Here is a 27316-nt window from a genome sequence, read left to right on the forward strand (position 1 = left end):
ATGACTTGTGGAAGGAGCAGAGATAACAAGCACCAGTCTGTTCTTCTCTATCCCTTCGGGATGTCCGGGTGTCCCCTGGTTAGAATTCTTCTCCGGATAAGATAGTGGAGGTGTCACTATGGGGCAGTCGGGCAAGAAAACAATAGCGGGTTGAGTCCAAAAACAAAATCGATCAGTAAGTACATCTCTGTTGTCAGTAAGGGGCAGAGCTGCTCTGAGGAGGTCAAGGCTGGACCTGTACCCCACGTTTCTTCAGCTTCTTCCTCTGATAAACCTCCAGGAGAGCTATCACAGTTGCTGTTCAGAAAGCTTGGGGTCAGAAGCTCCACCRAGAGGAAGACTGCAAGAGCCACAGTGTGTGCAAGGGTTTTCAAGTCTGTTACTCAAGTGGCAACTGTTCCTTGGCTGAGTGGGATGTTCCAGTACTTATTTTTCTCTATCAGCTTCGTTGTCCAGTTGCAGCCAGTGTCTTCGATGGGTGAGTAAAGAGGCATTGCCTTCAAGCTTATTTCTGTTTACTGCCTTTAAGGTACATGCTGAGCCTTGATATTCTTAGGTGAAAAGCTGGCATACAAGATAAACATCCTTTTTACTGAAGATGGTGCAAAATTCTTTCCATTTGGAAGGACGCTTCTGTTGCAGAGCCCGTATTATGAGAATCCCTGCTGCCAAGGTCTTTAAAGCACTGGGGAATTTTCCTCTCCCCTAGCAGTGGAGACTGCACGCCATTTTTTCACCCACTCGCCTGGCAAATTTTACCTGAATTTAGGGCCATAATGCAGTGTTGCTCATTTTGTTACTTATTTTTGTCAGAGCAGAGACCTCCGGTTACACAATACATACAGAATTAACCTTTCTGCAGAATGGCGGACTTATGAATGCTTATTAGTCTGATCTGTTATCCAATGTATATGTTAAAATGTCAGCCAGAGAATTAATGATATCATCAAGATTACAAATTGAATAGCTCTACGTGATAACTAATGCTCTTGTCGTGCTGAATTACCCAGGCCAAACATAAAGTGTTGGGGAGGAAGAAAATTGAGCCAAGAAAAATGAAAAACTGAGAGATCTGGAGACTGTTGTACATCTTGTGCAAAATTCCCATGCTTTCATTGTTTGGGTAGAGAGACAAAAGATTGGTCCTGTTTTCTTGCAGTTTTTTCAAAAAAAAAAAAATTTTTTTTTTTCCCATAAACTGTGTTACTAGGAATGCGTGGTGTCTGCAGGGAGGTTGGCTTGCGGCAGCCCTGGCAGTCTGAGGATGGCCGCCAAGGTCTGCAGTGCTTGCTTTTTCTGCTTGTCTGCCTCCCCTTTGCTCCTCTCTGAAATTCTCCAGAGACACGAAGGAAGGGAGGATGTGCTACCCCATTCCCCTGAAATGCCTTATTTTAGCTCTTTCTGAGGCACTGCATCTTCATCTCAGTAAATTTTGCCTTTAAATTATCTTCTGTCTGTTTAGGAAACAATAAAATCTCCCTGGATGAGTGTTTGCAGATTCTATCTGCAAAAGGATACTTTGTAAAAGTTAATTACATTGTATGAAAGCTAGTGAGAGTGTGTGTATTTTTGGTGCTGCCCAGCTGGGAAGCTGACAGGGCATTCCTCACTTTGCCTTGTTTGGCATTTAACGCTGAAAGCTTTTCATCTTAGTGACTCACCCTAAAGCCAAACCAAATCACACTGTGGAAACCAAGCGAGTTAAACTGAGGGAAGCCCAGAGGAAGCTCTCTGCAGCTGTGTGCAAATCGCTGGTCTCTTCCTGCCTGAGAGGTCAAGTAACCTTCTGGAGGATGGGATTTAACAGCACTGCTGCTGTCTGTGGTAAGGGGAGGCAAGAAAAGGCAGGTAAAATAGTGCACAGAGAATTGAGAGCCTCATCAGAGAGTGCTGCTACAGGTCCCTCTGCTGTTCAGTACAACCAACGACTGCCTCTGGTGGGAGTAAATCTGCTTCTCAGCACATCTCATGAATTATGGTGCTAGAGATTTCCTTCGTAACCCAGACCTGCTTTCTCTTGTCACCTTGCCGCTCTGCAGCACTCATGGCTCCTGCAGCTGTGTTTTATGCTGGACTCAAGGTCAAACGAAATGTAGCTATGGCCAAGGATGGTGTAAGGATGTTTGTCAAGAGAGATGGTATGTTTGTGAGAAGGTACAAGATAGCGTGTCAGTGAAGCAGGTATTTGCAGAAGGACCTAAATAAGGCTGCCTCGAAATCCGYTCCCAAAAGCATTTAGTTCCCGCTTTAAAGTTGGTGAAGCAAATCAAAATACTGAACCACGGTTTGTCTGCATCCGGAATATTTTATTAGAGACAATACAATGTCTATTTTTTCCCCAGATTGCATCACCTCGTTGTTTAAACACAGCGAACAGAGTAATTCTAGAACTTAAAGAGAAATATAGTACAGAAAGTACAGTGTACCAGTCTCCAGCCTGTTGAGATACATTTCATTAGAATGATTGGTTTTATTAGCCTAGTTCTAGCAAATGGTAATCAATTTTCCTTGCTCAAGGCAATACTAGCATTCATTTTGCTTAATAGGGAATAGCTGGTCATGGGTAAGTGGTGCTTAATCAGGTATTAAATGTACATGAAAATGTAACCTCTTGACTTTTAGTGAGGAAGCTGCCAAATCGGGGTTAATTCTGACAAGGCTGAAAATGTAATGAATGCTTTCATTCTTCATTTTTTCTCCCTATGGTGTTCTTCTATTTTAATTGTTTGCAGAAGGTTCAGAAAGGCTTCTGAAAAGGGACACACTGCTTGAGTGCTGCATGAAGGTACCACATGGTCCATTTGCTTATATCTTGCCTACACATTCACTCACAAACATCTGCTCTGCCTCTCATATGGAGATGAGGGTCTGTGGACTTGCAGGGAACATGACTGCATAAACAGTTGAGCATTTTGCCCCCCAGAAGGTCCTGATGCAGAGCTTCATGCTCTCTGGATTTTAAAATAATAATTAAAGTAGGAAACTCAGAGATATGGGGAAGCTGTTTCACATGCAGGGAGGCTAAGAACATCGTCATACAAACCACAGTAGATGATGTGATTCATAGAGGGGGAGTCTGCAAGGAAGACTGAGATATATCTAAGTGGATCTTTAAGTGGAGAGGTTGCCTCACAGATCAGGGTGATAGCCCTTTAACCTCACTTGTTACAGATGTACATGGCTATAGGAGTGACAACAGAGAACCAGGTGCCAGGTAAATGGAGCGGAGTCTCTTTCTCGTACATCACCTCTCTAAGCATCCACTCTTGGCTGGGTCAGGCTGCTGGGCTATAGATGGACTTTGTTCTGGCCTGAGATAGCAGTTCTTATGCTTAGCTGTTTGAAATTGTGTCTTGAAGCGAAGAGGAGCTAATAATGATGCTTACAGTGGCTTGCAATTATATAAGGCCATAATGACCATAACTGAAACAATATTTTCCTTTTGTACAACTTGAATGTAACATTCCTGTTGCACATCTTGCAGGTTGTGTTTTAACTAGTGCTTTGCAAGGCGATCTCTGGCTTGTGGTTATAGCAGCTGTGAGAGCTGAAATGAGCTCTGGATGGATTTTTAGAGAGGCTGCAGAACTGTCTGGAGCCTGCTCCTCTTCTCCAGGCACGTGGGAGAGTTATCAGTGACTTCAGGACAGGTTTGCAGATGCTCACTTAGCACCTGACCAAAAGGGTGGTTGTCCCAGGCTTGATCTAGTGCCCCCAGTACATATTTCCTGTGGCAAAATCACCCCTGGAACTCAGGTTTGCTTATATGTATTCTCCTGTCACACTCTACAGCAGCTAAAGAGCCAGTCAGACTTGCATAATGTTGTAAGTTTGCTATTTCTTCCAAGACATTTAAGCCAAGCTTTCAGAATTTTCCATGAGGCAATTAGTTAGCTGGTATTGCTCTTTCTCCCCAGGGATCTCTATCTATCACAAGGATTCTGTTAAGTCAGGAATGGAAAAAGAAATTATTTTGCGTTTTTTGCATTTCTTGCAAGTATCAGTCAGCACCTTGGTTTGATATTTACCAGATGTTCTCTCTTGTCCCGTACTGCATGTCTCAGCTCTGGACCCCTGCTCTGCCTACATCAGCCTAAATGAGCCCTGGAGGAACACAGATCATCAAATAAATGCTTCYCACGGCCAGCCCACCTGTGACAATCAAATCGATGGGGAGTGGTATCGCTTCACCGGCATGGCTGGCGATGCCATGCCTACCTTTTGTATCCCTGAGAACCACTGCGGGACCCATGCTCCCATTTGGTTGAATGGCAGCCATCCGCGAGAGTTGGATGGCATCGTCCCGCGCCAAGCCTGTGCCAGCTTCAACGGCAACTGCTGCCTTTGGAATACCACCATTGACGTCAAGGCATGTCCAGGCGGGTACTACGTCTATCACTTAACCAAGCCCAGCGTTTGTTTCCACGCGTACTGTGGGCGTAAGTAACAGCTGATATCTCTTTTCTGAAACCCTTTCTTCCTTGTGGTGCAGGAGGGGTAGTGAGTGCCTGTATTCCTGAGACAGTGACCAGCTTCTTGCTTTCTCACCCAGGAATGTGTCAGATGATGCAGTGCAGATGGTGGCCTGTCTACGTGAGACTGATTAGACAGTTTCACTTAAGTGAATTGTAGTCTTTGTTCAGCTACTGTGAATCTTGCCTAGCTGACCTGGCCATAATGATTTTAACGCTTGCTGAGGGCCCTCTGGTTTGTCTTGGCATGCTACCAAAGACAAAATTTGCATCTGTGCCTTGCAGTAATTAAGCCAGATTGTTTCTGATCAGCTTCAGCAGTTTAGCTTTCCTAATGTGAGCCAGGCCTGTGACTGATGGACTGGACGCAGGACATAAAGCTGACGGTACCAGTACAGTATTTTCCGTGCATGCTCAGTGGCTTGTGTTGACAACATTCTTGTCATGCCCTAGATTTCTATGACATCTGCGACGTGGTGGATTGCCAGGACTCCTGCCTGGACACCAATGACTGCGCATGTTCCCCGGGGACGACACTAGGACCTGATGGACAGACCTGTCTTGGTAAGGACGGAAATAAGTCAGGTCAATTATTGATGCTTTCCTTCCCATTTGGTTTATTGCTCCCATCTCAGTCTGTTATCTTAAAAAGCAAAATAAAAAAAGGAAAAGAATGCCTGAGATGAGTTTTCCCCCTTGCTGCCTAGAATAGGTCTTTGGTTCTGTAAATGATCCCCAGTCTCTCCCTGCAGGGTGAGATGCAACATTTCACAACTGAACACATTCTGTTGGCCCTGGAGCTATGTGGTTACGGAGGCTAAATTTGCTTTCTGTATGGTCCAGCTGCAGGCTGGACGAAGAGCCCACGCTGAGGGCTGCAGCTTTGCTGTCAGTGGCTGAGTTTCTACGCAAGAGCACTGTGCAGTCTCATTGTATTCAGATACTGCCTTGCAGTCTCTCATTAGATGCTTCCTCTCACCCACTCTTTGACTCTTTCCTCCAAGAATGGTCTCTTTGGCTGGTGTGGGGCTACACACTAGGCTTTAATACACTTACTGTCCTTGTAGGACATTGTCCAGGGCTTGGGATTTGAGAAGACCTAAAGAGTGCAGGTCCCAGCACAGCCTGAGTGGTTTTAGGCAGCGTGACAAGGCGAGTGCTTGGTAGCTGTGCTGGCAGAGACCAGCACAACGGGCAAGCGGAGCAGGAAGGAAGTAGGTGGAAGGCTGGAGAGGAGACCGGAGGGCTATGAGAACAAAGCAGGGAGGGTGGGCTTCAGGGATTTGTGAGGTGCTGTGAATCCCTGAGGAGAGGATAGCTGTGGTTGTGTGTGTGGTACTGGGAGGAAGGCAGCTGGGCTGTGAGGTCTTAGGAGGGGACAGTGTGTGGGGCAGTGCAAGGGGCTGGGGAGGGGTGGCTCTCTGGGGTCTGCAGAGTCACACGGCTGGATGAGCAGAGGCAATGTTGGGAGTGAAAGGGGTGCCAGTGATCTGTGGAAGTGGGCTTTCATCTTTGTCTTTGAGGCTTGATTTGATGGAGAAGTCGAGAGCAGAGTTGGTCGGGGAGGCTACATGGCAGATCAGTCATTTCCATACGGACTCTGACTGCAAAGCAGGCGTGGGTGGTTTCTTTCTTCACACTCCTCATGTCTGTGGGCATTGGGGCAGGGACTATAGTCGTTACTATCTGTGGAGAGAGCACCCCAGCCCTGCTGCAGATTTACATTCGCTCACACCATTTCTACAGAAAGGTTTTGCCAAAGCTGCTCCACGTCTCTGCAGCTGAGTGACTGACTTAGCTCTCCCACCTAATTAAAAGCATCTATCAGCCACTTCTCTGCAAGACTTCCAGGCAGAGAAGTGCCCTTGATGAGCACCGACACTCAATAAACCCGTGGCGGGTTTGCAGGGCAGGATTTCCTGCAGCAGTGAGACACACAGGAATCCTGAGCCTGTCCACATGTGCTGGAGCAGCCTTCATCCCCCCGTGGCAAGGCTGGGTGGGATTTCCCCACTGCTGCTTCTCTCTGTGATAAGCAGATGGTACAACACCTCAGCAGTAGTAATCACACTGGTTTACCTACCTGCAGCCTCGCTTGTCATATGGCTCACTCATCTTTCTAATGAGTTTCTGTTGTGATGAGTAATGGCACAATCACATTTACTTTGAAAGCAATCCTGGTGGTCTTCCAAAAAGCCCAAACACATCCTATGCCTGTTCTTCCTTTTCCAGCCCACTGGATGCTGAAGATGCTGCAGTAATGCTAAGCAGCTCTGTCTGTGTACCTTCCCTGTACTAGGCTGACTTTTCTTTGGTACGTTATATGCTTTGAATCCCAGAGCAGAACTGCTGATCCAAATTTATATGTTCATTCACAAACTCGCTTAGGGGTTAGAGTTATATCTTAGACTTCCTGTCATGGGTCAGCCAGCTCTGTGCATTGCCTTTCACCTCTTGGAGGCCTGGATTCGTGCTAGACTGAGTCATGGTTAAAATCAGTTCGTTCCCAACCTAGTCTCACAAAAACCAGCCTGTGACCCAGAAGTGCTGGTAGTTGCTACTGTGGAAGAGGAGGGACGGGACTGAAGTCACTTGGGACAGAACCTACTGGGTGTTGCAGAGCTTGGAGGACCCACAAGGTGAATTGCTGGGTACAGCTTTTGACCAAGCTAAGCCCTCTAGGACCTTCTAACAGCATCTCTCTGCCTGTAGGCACCCTCTTCACCCTCTGCTTTCAAGCAGTTTTATTTTTAGAAGGGAAAGTGTGGAGCCTGTCAGATGGGATATGTGAAAAGTGAAGTGTGCCTGTCTCTCCTGGACGTGCTTTGTGCCTCCCAAGGCAGGCTACCAGCAATTTCTTTGGCTAAGAATATCCAATTCGTGTTACTTGTAGAAAGAGAACACACCACTAGCTGCAAGCTGCTGGTACTGTGTACATGTGGGACCACTTTACCTGAAAGAGCTCATCTCTGACCATGTATCTTAAAATGGTATTTTTCTTTTTCCTTGCTTTTAAGCTTCTGTCAGCTAGTAACTTCAAAGCTGTTTTGGTGAAACCCCATGAGAACCTTGATTGATAACCTCAACATTCTGTCCTGCCTAAGAAAAATCATCAGTTTTGTGGTACAGCAATCACAATGACTTTCCCTTCCTCTCTCCTATTTGATTCACATTTTGCCCGCAGACAGAGATTAAATCAGATTGAAGAATGAGAATCTCAGAGAACAAAGTACCTTTAAAAAAAAAAAAAAAGCATAGGGGAACTTCAACCTTTAAAATAGAGAAAATTAGGAAGAATGTTCAGAGCTTTACTAAGAGATTCAAAAGCGTCTTCTGTCTTTTTCTTTCTCTCTCAATAAATACCGTCAGCACCCTGGAGGGCTCTAATCTAGAATTCAATGTAGCCAACACAGAGATGTGACACAAGTTCTGCTCATGGGTAAATTGCTTTGGGTTATAAGGACTCAGTTTAGGCCTGTTTCAGGGTTATTCCAGACCTTGATTCAGAGTCCGTTCCAGGCAGCACAGGATGCCAGCTCAGGCATTTCTCTTTCTTCTGAGTGGGAGAGGTAGGTGCTGCAGCTCTGTGGAGGACTACAGAGGAGCAGAGCAGGTCAGGAGGGCTGTTGTGGTGCAGTGAGAAGCTGAGTCACAGGAGGGAGAAACTCAGAACTGAGCTTTTCATCTCAGCTTCGGTACAGTGTGTCTGAGCAGCTAGCGGTTGTGGTGGTCTGTGTAATACCAGTGCCTCAGATCATGTCTCACTGCAGTGAGTTCACAATTTCTGTTCTTCAGGATCACCTGAGCTGTCTGGGGCAGGGAGCAATCGCAGCTGAGGCAAGAAGCCAAAATGATGAAATTTCTCACGACATGACTTTTCTGGGAAAGTTTCATGGGATTTGTTAAAATGTTTTGGTTTGATTTCAGCTTTGTTTATATGTTTATAGCTGTTTTTCATTCTTGTTTCTTTTCAAAATAAGGGTTGAATCATTTAAAATTGCTGTAGAATATTTGGTCACGTGTAGCAGTAGCAGGTGTAATATATAAATAGATAAGGTTTATTTTTGACTGATTCTGGTACTCACCTATTTTTATCGTGCAGTGAAATCATGTTAACTCTTTTAATGTCTTTGTGAGTGGAGCGGGGAGGAGTTTAAGATGAGAAGGTAAATTGAAACATGAACTCCCTTGGCACACGGAACCAGTTTGGAAGTTTCCCGGTGGGACCGTGTCCATCTGCTCTCTGAAATGGCTGCTGTCTGCATGCTGTTGTTTCCCTCAGGCCTGCTCAGGTAGGCACAGCATGGCAGGACAGTCTACTAGGGTCAGTAAATCGTGGCCTTCAGCATTTAGTGGGATTACTAATCTCTCTTACCCTGATCCAGGTCATGAGGCCAGGAAAGCTAGCCCATGGCCTGGCCAGCGCTCCCAGATAGCAGCCCCTTTTTTCCAGCCATGTGTTTACCAGGAGCACATTAATGACAGTGTGTTTTTTGCAGATGAGAACGAATGTGAGCAGGGGAATGGAGGCTGTAGCGAATTATGCGTTAACCTGAAGAACTCCTACCGCTGTGAGTGTGGGATTGGGCGCACACTGGGAAGCGATGGGAAAACCTGCGAAGGTGAGTTAGAAGGAGAAGGAGCAAAGATGTGAGATACCACAGTCTGCTGGAAACAATGTAAATCCCTTCTCTTGCAGTACTAGTTCTCTCTTGGCGCCTGGCAGCTGAGGTGAAAAGTCACTCACATCACTTTTGTGCTTGCCAATGATGTTATTACTGAAACATTCTTCTAATCAAGCAGAACAGAGTCTCCTTGTTGTTCTCCCTGCCTTTTTCATGACTCTTAGCCTTCACTTTTATTTATCTCCGTGAGGGGGAGAGGCAGCAGTGGACTTGGAAGGTTGGTTGTCCAGACAGAGCCTGTTACTGCTGGAGATGCCAGGGTTCAGCTCTGTAGATTTGTATGATAGTTGTACTGTGCTGACTGCCTGGGTCAGATTTAGCGTTGCTGTTTTTTGTCAGCTAGCATTAGGTTTGGGGTAATGTCTAGACTAGGGCGTGAGGATCTCATCGCCTCCCAGAATAGAGTTTGAGGGAAGAGAGAGCTAGTCTGGGAGCTGAAGTTAGAGTTAGGATGAGGGTTGCATTTTGACTTTGCTTTCTGTTAATGGTTAGCTGTGGGCTGTACTGTGTGAACTGCTGCAGTTACTTCCAGGTGGTCAAACCCCAGTGGTGGCACAGCCATGTTGGAAATCCCTATTAAGTTTGGACTGGTGCTTTGGCAGGGACTCAGACAGAAATTAAGCCCCTAATGTGGTTTTGAGCTGTTGTCACTTAAGATGTACCAATACCTTCAGGAAGAAATAGGAATAAACAGCAAAAATTGACTTATGCCTAATGTCCTCTGAGGTCAGCTATGAAGAGCACCATGGCTCTTGAAAGGCGAAGCTGCTATGGAGTGCGTTGACAGCTATTCTGGGGCCTCAAGCAGGAGTATGATGAACCTGGACTTTCCAGCCACCTGATTGCCAGAACTGGACACATCTGCAGCCTGCACGCAACTGTACAATAGTTGCTGCGTGGCAGATGTCTGTGGTGCAGAAATTGTGGGATTGTTGATAAAACACCAGTCCTGACAATGTCGCTGGCCTGGGGAAAGCTGCTGTGCGGAGTGCCCCTTATCTAGTTGTTCCCCTGGGGCTGACAGCCGTGGTGGGGCTGTAAGTGGCCTGTGGGCTTTGTTTCTTCCACGTCCAGCATGAGCTGGTGTGTTGTCACATAAACCAACTGCGCTATGTGGCAATTTTTATTCCTGAGCACTGCACACTTCTGACAGGGCTGGAATAGCCTGTGCTTGGAAATGCATTTGTTTTCTGAAGTTGGGCTTTAGATCCTTTGATATATCATTTGATTTCCTCTCTAGTAAAAGGGATGGTGCTTTTCCTGAGTTTAATACTGCTATTTGGGATTTTTTACAAACTTGTTAGTAGATTTTATTTCTAAAGATGTGCCCTCGGCTTTGTGAGCCATTAGAGTATGTGATTTACTTGTGAGCCACCTCACAGCTGTTGCTAAAGGGAGCGAATGCAAGAGATTTTGCTTGATTACACGATGATGATGATGATTAGCAATTATATTTGGAGTTGATGGGGCTAAGTAGGGTTAAAATTATCTCCAAAACTTCCCTTATAATGCTTTACCTGTTAATTTGACTCATGTGGAATGTTCAGGCTGCTGTTTTCCATGCCAGGTGTAGGACTGAGTAAGGGATTTCCATTGTTTTCTTTACGTTTCATCCAAAACCACACAGTTATTCCTGGTGTCAGGCTTAGGGAGAAATATTTTGTCTTTATGATTTGTATATGTTATATTTACAACTGTGCTGCTGAGAACATCTAGCAGTATTCATCCCAAATGGTTAAAAAAATCAAGCAATGAAGATCATTGAAAAAGAAATCATGATATTTTCTTTCTTATGTTCTTTATAATAGAAAGCCAACAGCAACTGTTAACAGACTTATTTGCCTTTGGTTTTCAAATCTTGAGAATACACTTGGATGACATTTTCAAACTCTTTCCTGCAGCTGTGTAATGGCTAGAAATACATTTTACAGAAAAACTCAGATTCTCAAAGAATTGCCTTACTCAAACAGGGAGGATTTAAGAAAAACATGAGAAGCTCTCAAATTAGCTGGGCTGCCCTCTCTTCTCTGCGCTTTAGAACGGGAGAAAATTAGGAGGTGAATTATATCCTTCTGTCCCTGTGATAATGCACCCCAGTGTACCCAGCCTTGAAGCCTAAAACTCATGCTAAACAAGCAAAATTCCTGCTAAAAAAAACTTCTACAAGCACAGTCACAGCCTCAGCCTACAAAGGGGATGCAGGAATCCAGTGTGCCCCCCTCTATCGCAGCTGGGAACCCCCCAGGCAAAGAGGGTGTCGACTTCTCCCTGGTGTTCCCTCCTGGGAACAGGAGCTGACTACCTGCTACCACCAAATCTGTCCTCCCCGGTAGTAGACACCCGCGCTGCAAATCTCAGGGCTTTAATTCTGGTGATGACTAAGGAGCAAATATGGTTTCATGTGGTAGAAGTTCTAGGAGGTTCCCCCCCCAGCTTTTTTTTTTTTTTTTTTTTTTTTTTTTTTTTTTTTTTTTTTTTTTATTGTGAGGGCCATTTTTTTTATTTTCTTTTCCCTCTCTCCCCCCCTCTTTTTTTTTTTTTTTTTTTTTTTTTGTAAGAAACAACATATATTAAGAGAATGTCTCAGAAGCTGGAAAGGGCAAAGCTGAAGGTTGCCTATTCAGCCTCCTTGTTTATGTGATTTATAGCATGCGATTTAATTTGGTAAGCTTTTTCTCCAAATTCCTTGTTAACTTCATGATGAAATGGCAAACACAGGAAATTGGACAATAAAATTAGGCTTCCACAGCAATTTCTGGAAGCAAGCTCTCACCCTGCTGTCACCTTCAAGCTTTGTGCTGGTCATACTGCTTGTTAGTCAGCTGGGAGTATATGCTGGGGCCCGCATAACTGTCAGCGAGTTGCCTAAAGAGCAGGATGGGCTGATTTTCCTTTCTTTTGCAGAAATTGAAGGTTGTCACAATAACAACGGAGGCTGCAGCCATACCTGTGTTGAAGTGGAAGACACATACCAGTGTGAATGTCCGAGGGGACTGGTTCTGTCAGAAGATAATCACACTTGCCAAGGTGGGTCAACGGATCAGAAACCCAGGTTCAACTGTGCCAATACAGCAAAGAATCTCCCTGACAGCTTCTGTCCCCTGGACGTGGAAAGTATGTTAGAAAGAATGTTTTTCATTGATAGGAGGAGGTCAGAGCTGAGTCCAGCTCCTCTGCTAAGAAGCTTCCTCCAGTTCCCTTCAGAGGAGGCAGTCCACAGCCCTCAGTGTGTGTGTGTGTTGTGTATCAGGTTTCTAGCAAGAAGGTCTGACTGATTAGTGCTTTGACAGATATAAACACATCTATCAGTGGTACCTAAAGCAATGGTGTGCGGGAAGAGTGGGGCCTGGCAGAGCTCTGTGAAAAAGGAACAATATGTATGTGAAAGAAAATGTTCCTTCTTGTGGAAGGAAGGGCTTGCCGTCTACCTCCATTCTGAAATAGGACATTCTAGTTGCTTTCAAAAAAATGCTGGATGAAGATGAAGTTTTGAAGGGCCTTCACTCATTGAGGGTTTATGTCAGAGGTGGTATTGTTTCTAACCCATTCCCTGAATTTTTCTTCTTGTTTTTGTTGTGTTGTCTTAGTTTCTCCTTTCCGGTTTAATTAATGGAGCTTTGTTGAGGATGACAGATCATCCCAAATTGAATGCCTGCAGACATTGCTCTTTTTTACCAGGCAGGAGAGCAGAGACACAGGACCCTGCTGAGTGCATCTTGCATCACAGGCGGTTTTGGCAGTGATCACTTACAATTAAGATTGCTTAACATCTCCCATTCTGTTGCGTTGCTTCAGCTGTGTATGCCTTTGCCAACTTTTTGCTATTAGAGCTGAAATTTTCCATGCCTCAAACTTGGTCTTTTTAATTTCAGTTAAAAGGGTTTGGTCACTTCCAAGAATGGTGTTACAGAGAAAGGCATTGTTTTGCCCAGGTTAAATATCTGTCTAGTTATKTCAGTAAGCATTTCCACGTCTCAAAAGCAGGGGACTGGTTCTGATATTGAGTGTTTCTGCTGTCCCTTGGAAAAGTGCCCAAGATAGTGTCTGAAAATCGACAGTTGCTTATGCTGGGTAGAGGCAAGGGCAACATTATCCTTGGATAACCTTCCATGTGAGGTTTACTCCATCTTTGTGCACARGGAGTCCTTCATGCCAACTTGCTTGCACCTGTGACACATGCATGGGATAAACATTTTCCCTTTCTTGGGTTGCAAAAGCTGAGCAGGATTTTCTTGCAAATGCATCTCCAGGTTCCCAGAAGTCAGTCTAGCTCTGTAGCAGTGAGTGCAGGGAGAAGAGCGTGGGGGAGGCCTCACCACTTCTTCGGCCCGTCAGGCTCAGCACATAGCTGGAGAAGAAACAGTGCTGCCCTGATGGGGACAGACCAAGCTCCTAGCTCTCTGCTTGTGCTCCATCTTGGTGGGCCCAGGAAGAACCAGTGTTGTTGCTTTCAGACATTTTCATGGGAGTTTGCTAATGGGCTGGACTTGGGCCATAGGCAGGGATGATCTAAATGCAGGAAAAGGAGCCTTTCACAAGCTGATTCACTTGGACTGTAGATAATTCCAGCAAGGGTGGACTCAGGCCTGAATCTCCTGTGGTCTGATGTGCTACAGATGGCCAAACATCAGTTAGAGATACAGATCCAGACCTCATGGTGGCCCACCAGGACAGATATCCCCTGGAGAGGAAGTCAGAATGGTTCTATTTGATGCAATTTCTGCTTTTTAAACTTTTATTTTTCTCCAGAAAAGCAGGCCATACAATGGTGAAAGAATGTAAAATTAATGTGAGAATTACAAGAAAGACCAGTAATACAGGAGCGAAAGCAGTTTGGCAGTCTCTGTTCTATGCCTTGTGCATATAACTGTTAATCTACAGTGCAGACGTGGTCCTTCAGTGCAAGGGATGCTGGTGAGCATGCAGGAAGGAGGCTGTTTGGCTGTAGGTCTCTTTGGTAGGAAGGTGCATGGTGAATGAAGAAAGGGATCCCAGGAAAGTAGATGTCTTGCAGTTGGGGCAATTTAATTGCACTTCTGGAGTACCACATCCCAGTCTCACTTCCTTGGGAGGGGAAGGGGACAGTGGCAGCTCCTTCTCCCCCCCCTCCTTCCCCCAGTTAAGTAACTAAGTGCTTGGGAGTTTTCATGTCACAGAAACAGAGATGCCAAGAGACTACAAGAAGGTGCTGCGTGTGCAGAGGTCCTGCTCACACCACCCTGCAGGCAAAACAAGGCTTGTGGCTGCCTTGCGGCAGGTCTGGGTTGCCTTGCGCTGTCTGGATGACCTCTATGTTGTCATTTTGTACTTTTTAGGGTGTGACCATGTGGTCTGGACTTCCTTTTCTACACATCGATTCACTTTTCTGCCCATCTGTTTTCGGGAAGGTTCTTTTACATGGACCCTGGGGTGAGCCCTGCACACTTGTGATTCAGTAGTCCTCACAGCTCTGGCAGAGCCAGGTGGGGAGGAGGTGATGGGGATTTCAAGAGCCATGATTATTCTTATTGATTGAAAGTGTGAGGCCAGACAAGAGCAGTGTTCTTCGGTCCTGTCTCCCGGAGGCAGCCCCAGCAGTGTTAGGAGGCCACGCGTTTCCCAGCCCACGCTCCTCCTCCTTGCGAGGCTGCTAATGAGTGGCAGCAGTGCCGGCTGCCGAGGGCGCTTGCAATACAGCCTCTCGTAAAGCAAGATTGCTTGTTCTTTTACATTTCATGAATTTATGGCCCTACCCAGTGGTCTGCAATCTTGAGCAGATATATATGACAAAATATACTTGGAACTGTACCAGTACAATTTTTTATGGCATCTAATCAAGTTTATAGTGATACAATTAACAGTGCAGGGCAGACCCAGTTGCCTGAAGCAATTGGATCTGTATCCTATCAACCCTCCCCTGCACTGCCTGTATGTTCAGGGCAAATATCAATCTTCTTCCACAGAAATCAATGGCTTGGCTGCAATTTTCACTCAAGGATACTAGCCAAAGAAGCACTTGAAATTTTGCAAACCATTTCCCTTCTCTTTCCTAGTACCTCACCTCCTTCTGAAGTGTGATGCTGAAATGTTTTTCTCTGTTATCTCATGTTCAACCCTTTTGTGCTGCTAAGCAGGTTAGGATGATGTAATTAATTTGTGTTTGTAGTAGTGGTTCAGGGCTTCCCAGCACCAGAGAGCCTGTTGTACAGAGTAGTCTGCACAAAAAGATAGCCCCTGCTCTGAGCAGCTGCACTTTGAAAGGCCAAGGAAGGAACCACCGGCTCGACAAAGAACAAGGTGCCAACAACAGCAGGCAGCAAAATAAGCAGTGGACTCACTGCAGAAGCTTCCTAGCAAGGAGGAAGGTACTTGAGGCATCAGTGCAAAGGAGAGTTTAAAAAGAGGCGGCTCTGCCAGCACTCTCAGATGCTCTGCTGTGTACCAGGGTAAAAAACTATGAACGGAAATGCTTGACTGGCGAAAAATGGGTGAGGCTAAGGGGGGCCTCCCAGATAGGGGTGAGCCAGGGCAAGGATGCGAGAGATTCACCTGTCAGCAAACCAGGAGAGTGGAGCTATCTGAATAGATGCAATAATTTGTGAAGAAAAGAGGATTCCTTGGCACCCAGGAGGAGTCGTTTCTTCTGGGCATCTCGGTCCTGGCAATTCAAAGCTCATCTCCTGCCCTTGAATAACATGTCTGCATATAGTCAGGGCTACCTTGCCAGCTCCTTTTCAGTTCCCCCTGCACTGCCGTTGCCAGCATCATCTTTTGGGGGGAATCAGACCTGCTCAGAGCTGAATCATGCCGATGCAAGCAGTCTCTCTGCCTTGCAGTGCAGTTGTTAAATTGGTGAAACTGAAATGCTGCTCTCAATACTGATTACTCTTGTGTGTCCAAGTGTCTGATGTGGTTTGAATTACATTATGTTATTCTGAGATGATTAATATAAGGAGTTGCCGGCCCTGGTGTTTCCCAAAGTGTTTTCCCAAAGAAGGATGGGCGAACTTGTATCCAAAGCGGATCCACTTGCAGCAGTTGCTATATGTGGTTTTCTTCACTTGTTTCTTTGTCCACATGGTGAAGTGCACAGAGAAGTCTCCTGAAATGCCAGAGCAGAAGTTAAATGGCATGGGTGTCTCCCTTCTCATCCCCTGTGTGCCAGTCAAGGACATTTAGATATAGAGATGACCTGGACCAAATTGGTCCTGAACTTTGGAGAACTGCAGCTGGGATCCAAACAGTCTTGCTCAGAACTACACCTTTATAAAAGCGTTATAATTTTCATTCACTAGTGATTTACTAGGACAGTGAAGCTAGAGTTCAGCCAGTCAGTTCTCCAAAGGATATTCTTCTTTCCATCTGCGTTAGGTCGTGTTTGCAATGTCCCTTTGCCCCCTTTTGAGCTTTGCTCAGTTATTCCTGCTTGCCTTCTGTTGCTAATGGAGTAAAAGTGAAGGTACTTCTTTAATTTTCCGTTCTAACCRAGCAATGTCATTAGGAGAGCATATTGCTTTGGGCACACCACGCACTGTTTAGCATAACACGTTGAAAGTGATGGCTCTTTAATAAAAACGGTTCCCTGCAGGTACATGGTAGCCATTATAAATACCTTCACTGGGACGCAAGAATTTTTTTCTAAGGGGAGGGAGAAGGTGTATTTTAGCAGTGTTCCTTGTGTCCAGGGTCCAGAATCCCAGATTGTATAATTAACTTGATTGGAATTAGGGGAAGGCAGATCATATGGAATGCCAAGTGTTGGGAGTTTTAGGAAAAAGTTTGGTGAACTAGTATATTTGCAAAAAAGTTTTGTCATGTGATTTTAAGCTATGCTGAAAGGTAATTCGGGGGGGGGGGTTGTTTTTCTGGCTGAGTAGGGACCAGACTATAAGCAAAAGAACACTTGCCCTAAATCTAATGGAATAGACATGCATAGGCACAAAGAATATATATTGCATTTACTTTTTTATTGAAAATTATTCCATCTTCTTTCCAATTTCATTTTGTTCAATCGCTACTTTTTGTCCTACTTTTTTATGTAACAGAATCAAAATTTTTTTAAAAAAAGCTCTCGGAAATCTGTTTTATGAAAATTGAAAGTAGATTGGAAAGAGGTGGAATGAGCTAATTGAGATTGCTTATGTCAGAGATGGGTTTATTGCATATAAAAATAATTATTATGGCCTTTCAGGCTGCTTCTGTTTTGGACGGATAGCTATATGGAATTATTCTGCCTTGTTTTGGCATGTTCTGGATTTGATGTAAAACCTGATAAAGGGTCTTAAAGAATGGCTTTGCCTGGGTTGTTGTCAATTTGATATCCGTATCTGGAAAAGACTCTTTCCAGGACATAGCAGTGCTAGCAATATCAATCAGACCTTTGCTGAGTGTAAAGTATAGCTCAAAATACTGCATAGCTAAGCTTCTGCTACAAGCGTAACAGTCATCGTCGTCGTCTTTTTTGGCGTGACTGCACCAGGAGAATTTGGGGTAGTAGTGGATCAGGAGGTTTGTGCTGCATGAATGGGAATGTAAGATAAACAAATAATAAATGCAGCATCCTTTTTTTTTTCCTCAAAAACAATAAGTAGAGCCCTTTCCCAGCTCCCTGATAGATTTGTAGTGCTTACTATTGTTCTGGGGACTTTTCTTGTAGTTCCAGTGCTGTGCAAGTCTAGCTCTATTGAAGTGAGCATCCCAAAGGACCTGGTTGGAGGCCTGGACCTTTCCCTCATTAACACTTCCTGCAAAGGAGTATCCAACGGCACTCATGTCAACATCCACTTCTCCTTGAAGTCCTGTGGCACTGTTGTAGACGTATGTATACCCACTGCTGTCCCGGCTCTTGGGATCTCTCAGGTTTGGGGACTGGTTGATAGCCTAACTGGGGAATAAAGTTGATTTAGCTGTACCATCAGAGCGGTTTCCCATGCTGCCATGCAGCTGGCCTCAGACTAGACCTGAGGGGGCATTCTGAGGTGGGAGAGCTTGTTCCATCTCCTCTCCAGTAGTGTGGGTCTGTAAGCGTGGACACTGCCCACCTAGAGCTTCACAGGAGGGGGCTTCACCATCACCCTGGTGCTGAAAGTGCAAGTTGTGCCGTTCTTCACCATCCTCTTGAGGCTGTATCTGGTCTCCAGATTATGCTTCAAAGGCTGCACTGGCAACTGGTCAGGAACCAGAGAGCTCCTCTCAGAAGGTGGGTAGCAACTGGAAGCCAGTTCCTCTGCTTCATGCATGAATACAGTGAATCACAGTTGTTAGCAAACTGACAAAGGCCCTTGGGTCGTAGGTAAAGATGAACATTACTCTAGTTGCGGTGTATAGCTTCACAAGCTGCGTCTTGCAGGGGCTAGTTTATGTCAGACTTTCCTGAGCAAAGTAAACTCAGCTGCTGGTGCTTGTGAGAACTTGGAGAGGTATTTCTCTCCAAGGGTGATCTCCCTTTTCCCTTAAATCCCTTTCTTTGTTGCAGGTAATAAATGATAAAATTATTGCCACCAATCTGGTGACTGGCTTGCCAAAGCAGACTCCAGGAAGTAATGGGGACATTATTGTCCGCACCAGCAAGCTGCTGATCCCGGTGACCTGTGAGTTCCCGTGCCGGTACACCATCTCTGAAGGCTATGTGCCCAACCTCAAGAACTCCCCCTTGGAAATCATGAGCCGCAACCAAGGCATCTTCCCCTTCACTCTTGAGATCTTCAAAGACAAAGAATTTGACGAGCCTTACAGGGACACCCTTCCCACCCTCAAGCTTCGGGACTCTCTGTATTTTGGGATCGAGCCGTTGGTACACGTCAGTGGACTAGAGACACTGGTTGAGAGCTGCTTTGCCACTCCCACCTCAAAAATTGATGAGATCTTGAAGTACTACCTGATTCAAGATGGGTGAGTTGACTCTTCCCTCCTTTGCTGGCTATTAGATGGGAAGTGGCAGAGGGGCTGAGTCGTGTTAGCTATGTGATGAAGGAAATACTATTGCTTCTCCACAGCAATCTGCCTGTTATGTCCCTAGCAATCGCCAGCAGCCAGGGTTGTTGAGCTCAAGCACTTATCCCATCAGAAGTGATTGGGAGAAACAGTGGGAGGCAGTGAAAGAGGTTACTCCAAGCGCAGCCTTTAGGGACATCTGTCTCTAACTAGCCTTGTGCGTAATTGAGTTGGCTGCTGTTGAGGTTATCCTTGCCGATAACCTGTTTGCCAGCTGGCACAGGGCCGAGCCAATCAGCCGAACACCCCAGTGGCAGTGTGCTGCTGCCACATGGCTGCAGCAGCAGCTGGAGCAAGTTTCTTAATTTTCCCGTAGCGGCCTTTCTATAGCATAAGCCAGAAGACTCCATGGCTGGTCCTGGTTGGAGCTCCCCTTTCTTTACTCTCTCTCTGATGCTTGTCAGTGTAGAAGGCTTGGGGTCCCTTAATTTGGTGGTGAGTTTCTAGGCTGTTTGGGGTTAATGATCTTTCCTGGACAAGCTAGTAAAAGGCTCAGAATGTATCTGTATGGATCTCTCAGGCCTCCTTGGGACGGGTTTTGTGTGAGAGGTTCTGGGGAGCGTTGCTCTGGGCTCTGCTGGCCCCTAAGGTGACYGCTATGTTCAGAGATGTGTTTGGGTACCAGCATGACAGTGCCATTGCACTGCTGCAGTGTTGCTCTGGAGTGTTTGCATCCAGCAGTGTCTCGCAGTTGAACCAGAAAACATTATGCAAATGTCATGGTTGGGAAATGTCTGCTATTCCTTAGGGAAGAAAGTCCTGCCAGACTAATATCTAAGACACATCCAAGTGTCACAGCCCACCAGTAAAGGGATTCTGTTCATGTAAGTGCTGTGTTCTGTCTGCCTAACCATTTAATAAGGAAAAACATATTTCTTCAGCTGCCACGCTAAATCATCCACCAGTACAGCTGCTGATGACAAATCCTATGAGATAGTCCCGTAGCAAAAGGATTCTGCTGGGTGCGGTACACAAAGATACTGTTTTAATTTCCCTCTGACAAAGATTTCAGCGGTAGCTTGTCCTCCCTCCATCCTGGGCTGCAGTTCTTCTCTGTTTGACGTTTCTGCAGTTTATGAACAGACTGGTAATGAAACATTTGATTTAGTGGCTCCCTGGCTGTCCCTTTGAACCCTCTCAGGCCTCCAAACACTCACTCGTTTCCCATGACGAGTGAAAATGAGGGGCATTCAAAACAGTGGTCAAAACCTGAGCTGAATAAAGAGAGAGCTGAAAATGTGACCTCACCAATCCACCACAGCAGCAGTTTGGGGATTTGTGCAGAAACGAGCTTGAAACTTCCTTGTAAACGCATTTTTCTCCTGGCGGGGGAGGCATGAACGGCCCCTTTGGTCTTGTTATCCTGCAGAGGGCATTAAAACTTCACTGAAAGGAGAAGTGGGCTGGAACAGGCTGGCTGGAGCTGATCCAGAGCTCTGCTCTGGCACAGTTTTTCAGGCCCCCGCRTCCCCCGGACATGCCAGCCCCCTGCAGTAGGCTGTATTTAAATYGGACCGCTCACTTAGAGCAAAGGCTAATGATGTGCTGTTGGGCTAACTGGTGCTCTTTGTCTCTTGCTAGGCTTGCAGCAATTAAAAAATAAAATTAGCTGAATCCACTGCTGATTTCCCCCTGCTCCAAACAGTTTTGTAATAACCCATTTTCCTTCCATCAGCCCAGCCCCAAAAGCCTCAGGCAATAACGATGAGTTTTCTAATCGGGTTGATTATTTAGCATTAGGTCTGTGGGAGTTAACTGCAGCCGAGACTTCCAGAGTGAAATTCTGTATAAATACCTTTATTGAGGGGATGTACTTTAGAYGGAGGAGAGGGGAAATTCCCTCTCTTACTTTCTTCTGCTTATTCCCTGGCATCTCCAGCTGGCAAGAGGTGGGAGCCCTCTGCCCTTGCTGATGAGAAGGGCTCCATAGGTAAGAAATCACTGCTGCCTGAGGCCCTGTCCCTGAGCTGGCAATGTGGATTTGCCCAGATCCTTCCCCCTGGGCTCCATGATACCCCCCACTGCTGCTGCTAGCCTGGCCAGCCCACCCCAGAGCGGGCTTTCCCACTTCTGCTCTGTCCTTCCGCTTTCTCCAAACGAAAATAAATAAAAAGCATTGACYGGCTGCATGGACAATAAACACTGCAGCTCTCTGGGGCATTTGGAGCAAGGTCATGTCACTTTGGGCAAGCCATTGTAATCTGATATGGCCGGGAGCTGCCGTTCACCGGAGCGTAAGGAGGTTAAGGTGGTTCCACTGCGCTTGGTTAGCAAGGCTCCCTCTCGTTACGCCACGTTTGCAGGTCGGAGTAGCTATTGGGCTTGCCGGGCTCTCCTTCCACCCTGCACCCATCCCCAGGAAATGGCCAGAGCAGAGCTACCGTGGCACGACTGCTCTCCACTCCCTTGCCCTCAACACGCTGTGCACAGGAGAGGGTTGTTTTCCCCTTCTCCAGAGCAGGGTCACCCCTTTTCCTTCTGTACCTGTGCTCCCCTGCTCCTTCTCACCTCTCCAAGGCGGAAAGCAGCGTTTGGGGCTTTTCTGGGAGGATGGGACTTGGTATGGCCCCATGTACGATGCCAAGGGACTTGTCCCCATGACTTGAAGGTTTCTGAGCTCTTCTGGTCTTGCCACAATGCATTTGTGGCAACGCTCCCTAAAACACATGCTTAGGGGCATGGTAGGGGCTCTGTGGTTCCTCCTTGTTGTTTTTCCATTTTCCCTTTCCCTAGCCCCAAACCAGGAGGTTTCTGGCCACCAGTGTGGAGGATATTCCCTGGGATGTAGGAGTTGGTTTGAGCCGCTATCCAAGAATCTCTGCAATTTATACACTCTCAAGCAGGGAAATGCCTCTGAGTTGACTTTACAACCCCAAGGCTTGGCCAGTCACTTACGGGAAGGCTTTGACTGATACTCTTTGCAATGAGGTGCCTTGAGGAATGATGCTTTTATAAGCCATTTTATATGAAACAACTTAGTGGCATCTAGTGTTTGACCTCGAGGGGAAGGAAACTATGTCACTTCTTCTAGCTGAAYGGTGTTAATTTATTGGCTCCCCTTGGACGACTTTTTATATTTKCCTCCCAGGCAAGTTAACTAGACAAGCATTGCAAACAGGGATATCCCTTCAGACCATGACCTCCACCGGCTGAGAAAAGCTACTGAAATAAATGATGGTGTAAATAATGCTGGGATGAGGCCAGTGCTGCACGCTCCCGTGGACATTCAGTGCTCTGCCGTGCGTGGCAGAGGGGCGATTCTGGGAGGGATTGCAGCCCAAAGAGCCAAGGTAGCCAAACAGCACAGAGATTTATTAGTACACATTCTAGTGTAAGCAGAGCTACATATAGATGGGGAGTTTGCTGCTGTTCTTGTCGCTGTTTGATRAAGGAATGTGTCACGACATGTCAAAAATGTCAGCGTTTCTGACAATATGTTACTTATTTCTGGTGTAAGGCTGGAAGCTAAAGGTTGCTTCTAGAGTAGGCTTTGAGCTGTCACACTCACATCTCATCTCTTCCATCACCTTTTTTTTTTTTTTTTAACTTGCAAAGTCCATGTTTCTGGAATTAACTTGCTGGAAAGGACATGGTGCATTGCAATGCAAAGTAACAACAGCGTCTGTGCCTCTCAAAACGCCCAAGGCACTGCAGTACGCAACGGTAATTATCAAGTCACCATAACTTTTTGTCTTGGTGTTTCACTGGCAGACTCGAAATAGTCTGTAGTAGTTTATAAACAGACTAGACATGAAATGTAACTTTATAGAGAGGTAGTTTATTTTCTTTCAGTTCTATGACCATGCGCATACCTGTATATTGCTAGTGACAGAGAAACTGAAATTATGAATTTTAGCTGTAGTGAATTTGAGCCGTCCAACCAAGTCCATTGAGAAGTAAAGAAAACTATAAATGATATAAAGCCAAGTAGATCTAGGTTTTTATTTTTTCCATAATCTGTAATATTTTAGTAACATGGGCAAAGGCTTCTTCATTTTAAGCATCATTTATGTGTGTGGTATACACAGACTACCTAATATATTATAGATGCTTAACAGTTCTGTTGATCACTGCGGACTGTTGCACAGGAAGGTGAAATGAGGATAAATTTGCCTGCAGTTCTCTGGCAGCCCCTCTGCCGAAGGGACTGGCCCGTGTCCTGCCAGCGCTGCTGCTGAGCTGTTCTTTGTCTGGAGATGCTATCATCTTCACTGTTGTTTTTTCCCCATCATTCCCGAATTTTCTCCTGTGACCAAAGAGGAAGTAACATGGATAGTAGCTTAGCCTGAGAGGGCCAAGCTCTTCTTTTCTTTTTCTAGTTAAATAGGCCGAGATGTTTTTTCTGTCTTTTTTTTCCATTTCTGGGAAACCCATTAAAGCCTATCCCTTTGCTTTCCTCAGCTGCGTTTCTGATGATTCAGTGAAACAGTACACGTCAAAGGACCATCTTGCCAAGCACTTCCAGGTTCCTGTGTTCAAGTTTGTGGGCAAAGACAACAAGGTAAGCTCAAAAAGCACCTCCCGGACCTTGCATCAGCCCTGAGCTCTCTGAGGAGCCTCAACACAGAGTTGGCTGTATGTCTGTAGTGTTATTAGAGTACCGAGGGGAGGAAGGGCTGGCCCAAGACACGCAGTGCTCTGCCTATTCCAGCAGCTGTTTCTTTCGGGAGCTGGACACAGGTACTTCAGAAGAGGGGGATAAAACCAAATAAATAGAACATGAAGGCCAGTTGTGTCTGCTGTAGACTGACCCAGGCTGCTGCGCAGTATTGTGTAGCCCAGTACAGGGGCAGAAGCCCTGTCGTAGCCTTTCAACCCCATCTAGCCTCTCGTCACCCTACCACCCTTTTGTAGGCCTGAAGCACTGGCTAACCGCCTCTTCCTGCCATGCAAAACAGCAGCYGATACAAGTACACTCAAAGCTGTGTGCTGGCAAGCTGAAATCGTTGCTGTTTCCTGTGAGGCTTTGGGGAGCCTCATACGCTGGGAGAGAAAAGTGTGTGTGTTTCCAGTGACCAAACAGAAACCCAGGGATTTAGGTACATTGTGCAGCGTCCTGTCTTCAAAACAAGGCTGTCTATAGCTTTGGATCTCTTCAGCCATGTATCTTCTCTGACTCTTTGAGCATTAATGCCCTGCAGGTTTCCAGGTATGAGGCTACCATACTGATTAATTCAATGTGAAACCAGACAGTCTGATGGCAGTTTGGGGCAGAAGCTCCGTAGTGGGAGGACAGCTGAAGAATAATGCTGTTTTCCTAATGCAAATAGCTTTTTTCTTCTGTGCTGGAGGAAATCAGGTCTTTCAGTCACCGTTGTTACGCTCAGCCAGTACTGCCTGCCTCAAAAGGCAAAAAGCTGCCTCTCCAGCCCCTGCAGAGCCTCAGTAGGGTTAAAAAGGGTGAAGTCTTTTTAAATTCACGGATTTCACTGGCCGTCTGATTGCCACTGCTGCCTCCACCCCGCATCCTCCAGGGCCTGTGCAATGCATTTTGCTTCAAACCTCACTGTTGACTACACTTTCACAAATCCCTAATCGCTGCTTGCAGGGATCTTGCTTACTCTTCTTGTCATTTAGAGGGCAGGGAGCAGCAATCCTGTCACTATCTGCCGTTCTGTGCAGACAGAAAAGGCAGCTGTCTCCATGCCCTTTGCACTCTCCTCCCTTCAGCTACCAGTCTTGGCTCCTCATCAGCCTGTGTTTTCTCCTTTGCCCCTCAGTCTTCTATCTTTATGTGTTTTCTCAGCGCCTGTCAAACTCTTGCACATTTCCATCAATCCATCTCCTTGTGAGGCTTCGTGTCTTCTTGGCCTGCTTGCTACCACACTTCCAGTCCATACGAGCTCTTCCAAGCTCACTCCTGACATTTTCATACCTTCTTCTGAAGATTCATTTCATGCTTTCATGTTCTGTCTTAGTCCCTGGCTAAGAGGCAGACAGCATGCTCCGAGTTCTCTGCTGGGGACTCTGCAAAACATGCCCTCACCAGGGCCTCTAAGAAAACAGATGGAGCAGCCAATTTGGCTGTGGATGGTCATGGTGGATAAGGACATTATTGACCTGGACAGAAATGGCTGTTCTATGGGAATCACATGCATCCCACGCTCTGTGAGAGCTGGCAGCGCTGCCAGTCGGGTTCCCGCAGCCTGCTGTGCACTGACTTCGCCTGCTGTCTTGCCGCCACCAGGAAGTGTTCCTGCACTGCCGCATCCTCGTGTGCGGGGCGCTGGACGAGAGCTCCCGCTGCGCCCAGGGCTGCCGGAGACGAATGCGCAGGGCAGCCGAGACGGAGGAGGAAGAGGAATCCGGTCACGTGGCAAACCATGTCCTGACAGGTGGTCCCATCAGAATTGACTTTGACGATTAACCCCTGCTTGCTGGCACAGCATCTCCGCCTGAGACCAACCGTCTGTATCGATTCCTTCTTTCATGGGCCTTTGAGAAATAAGAGGTATTTGGTGAAGCCCCCACTTGAACTTCCTCTGGACTTGTTTCCCCAACAGCCTGGTGCTTATTTGTGAAGTATCTTAGATGCACGAGACACCCCTCTGAGCGCAACCCGGACTGCAGAATAGTTCAGTTTTACCTGCATTTCTGTCGGTTGAAAGGACCCTGTTGCTTCGCAGGCCTGAAGTGTTACCTGACTTTTTTTTCCATGCATCCACCCACAGGCTCCACAGGACTGTTCGTCCTTGACTAAACAAATGTTGTTCAAGCCTTTCTTTCAGCAGACAATACAAATAGTATCGTAGCCAAACATGTTTGCTGTGCAAGTCTGTGAATGATGCTGAAGTTTTTGTGTGGTGAGCTTTTGGATGACCATTAATAAAAATATATATAAAAATATATATCTCATAATATGCATGTTCCTTGGAACTGTAAAGCAGCTGTCATTATATGCAGCTAAAGCTTAGAACTGTCGCAGGCACGTTTGAATGTTATTTTTAAATAGTAAAAAGTATTTAATAAAACTTAATTTTTTTATTTTCTCCTGATAGTTGCATGCAGTATAACAGTGTTTTCTTTTGTATTTAGTGTATCATTTTTTCTCTCTTTCCCCCCAGCAACCTGGTGCCTTTTGTAAGTGTTATAGCGCCTTTGTTGTAAAAAAAAAAAAAAAAGATAATTAAAAACCTAAAAACACCCCTCAAGTGTGCTATTACCAAATCTGTGGTTGAGAGTTGTAATGCTGGAAGAGAGGCTGTGGCACTGACAAAGGGATCAGAGCAATGCATGTTACAAGCGATTGCTATAAATATTTGATGTGGTGGCTCTCTGGATAGTGCTGTCCCCGGCGAGCCTGGTGACAAGAGACATGGCAGCATTGTTAAAGTGACTGCATGCGTTCGCAATCTCCTGCTAGGTGAGRGATGGCTAGAGAGAGAATTATTGGTGACAGCGGGAATAATCATGCCTGTTGGGAATCCCTTTGGGCTGCCAAACTCCTTCCAAAGGAAATGTAATGGATTATCAGCTCCGGCTCCTCTGGGCTTCTTTCAGGAGCAGGAGTGCTGTATGGTGCAGGATTGGAAAGGTGGGTGAAAGGAAGGAGGCACAGAAAGCAGTGAAGGAGAAAGTAAGAGAGGCAGGGCTGGAGGAGGAGAGAGGAGGGGTCCCTCTCCGAAGCGGGCTATGGCTCAGTAGTGCGTTCATGAAGTTTTCTGCAATAAGTTTCAAGCCCTGTTGTGTGCGCATTTGAAGTTATGTTGGAAGTCCCCCCGCAGTCTGCATTACTGATTTTCTATTTCAGTTGGAAGCGGGCAAATTGCTGCCAAGGCCAAAATTTGTTGCTGCTCTCAAATGGATGGGGAGCCCATTTGAAGGGGCTATTAAGAAAGGAGTCACAAATCATGTCAGCAATATTCCATTTCACAGATTTATTACTTTAGGTGACTGAGGTTTCAAAGGGGAATGGGCACTTCATGGGCTGGGATTTTCATGATTTTCTTTAATGGCTTCCTGGCTGTTTTTCTGACTTGGGATTATGTGTGTGCACGCACGTGTGTTGGAATAAATGAAAATATTTTTATGACAATAAATAGGTATAAGTRGGAAGACACTCGTTTTTATGTTATCTAACCATATGTGAAAGAAAAATAAATGAAAAAGCCTCCTTCTTGCATTGCCATGCATCTCCTGGTTCTGCTGATTCACTTCCGTTATTAGGACCACACTGGCAATTTCTCA

General features: G+C 46.0%; 1 protein-coding gene across 1 annotated transcript; it reads left to right on the forward strand.

Annotated features, from left to right (window-relative positions):
* The first annotated feature begins 348 nt into the window (after positions 1 to 348).
* OIT3 (oncoprotein induced transcript 3) lies at positions 349 to 26727 on the forward strand. Its single transcript, XM_026073447.1, has 9 exons — positions 349 to 478; positions 4065 to 4439; positions 4926 to 5036; positions 8972 to 9094; positions 12062 to 12184; positions 17793 to 17953; positions 18612 to 19027; positions 23531 to 23630; positions 25317 to 26727. Exons 1-9 carry the CDS (start codon positions 415 to 417, stop codon positions 25494 to 25496), a joined length of 1653 nt encoding a protein of 550 aa, XP_025929232.1. The 5' UTR covers positions 349 to 414; the 3' UTR covers positions 25497 to 26727.
* The last annotated feature ends 589 nt before the right edge of the window (positions 26728 to 27316 follow it).

This window comes from Apteryx rowi, unplaced genomic scaffold (assembly GCF_003343035.1).
Source record: "Apteryx rowi isolate R43461 unplaced genomic scaffold, aptRow1 scaffold_369, whole genome shotgun sequence".
Lineage (NCBI taxonomy): Eukaryota > Metazoa > Chordata > Aves > Apterygiformes > Apterygidae > Apteryx > Apteryx rowi.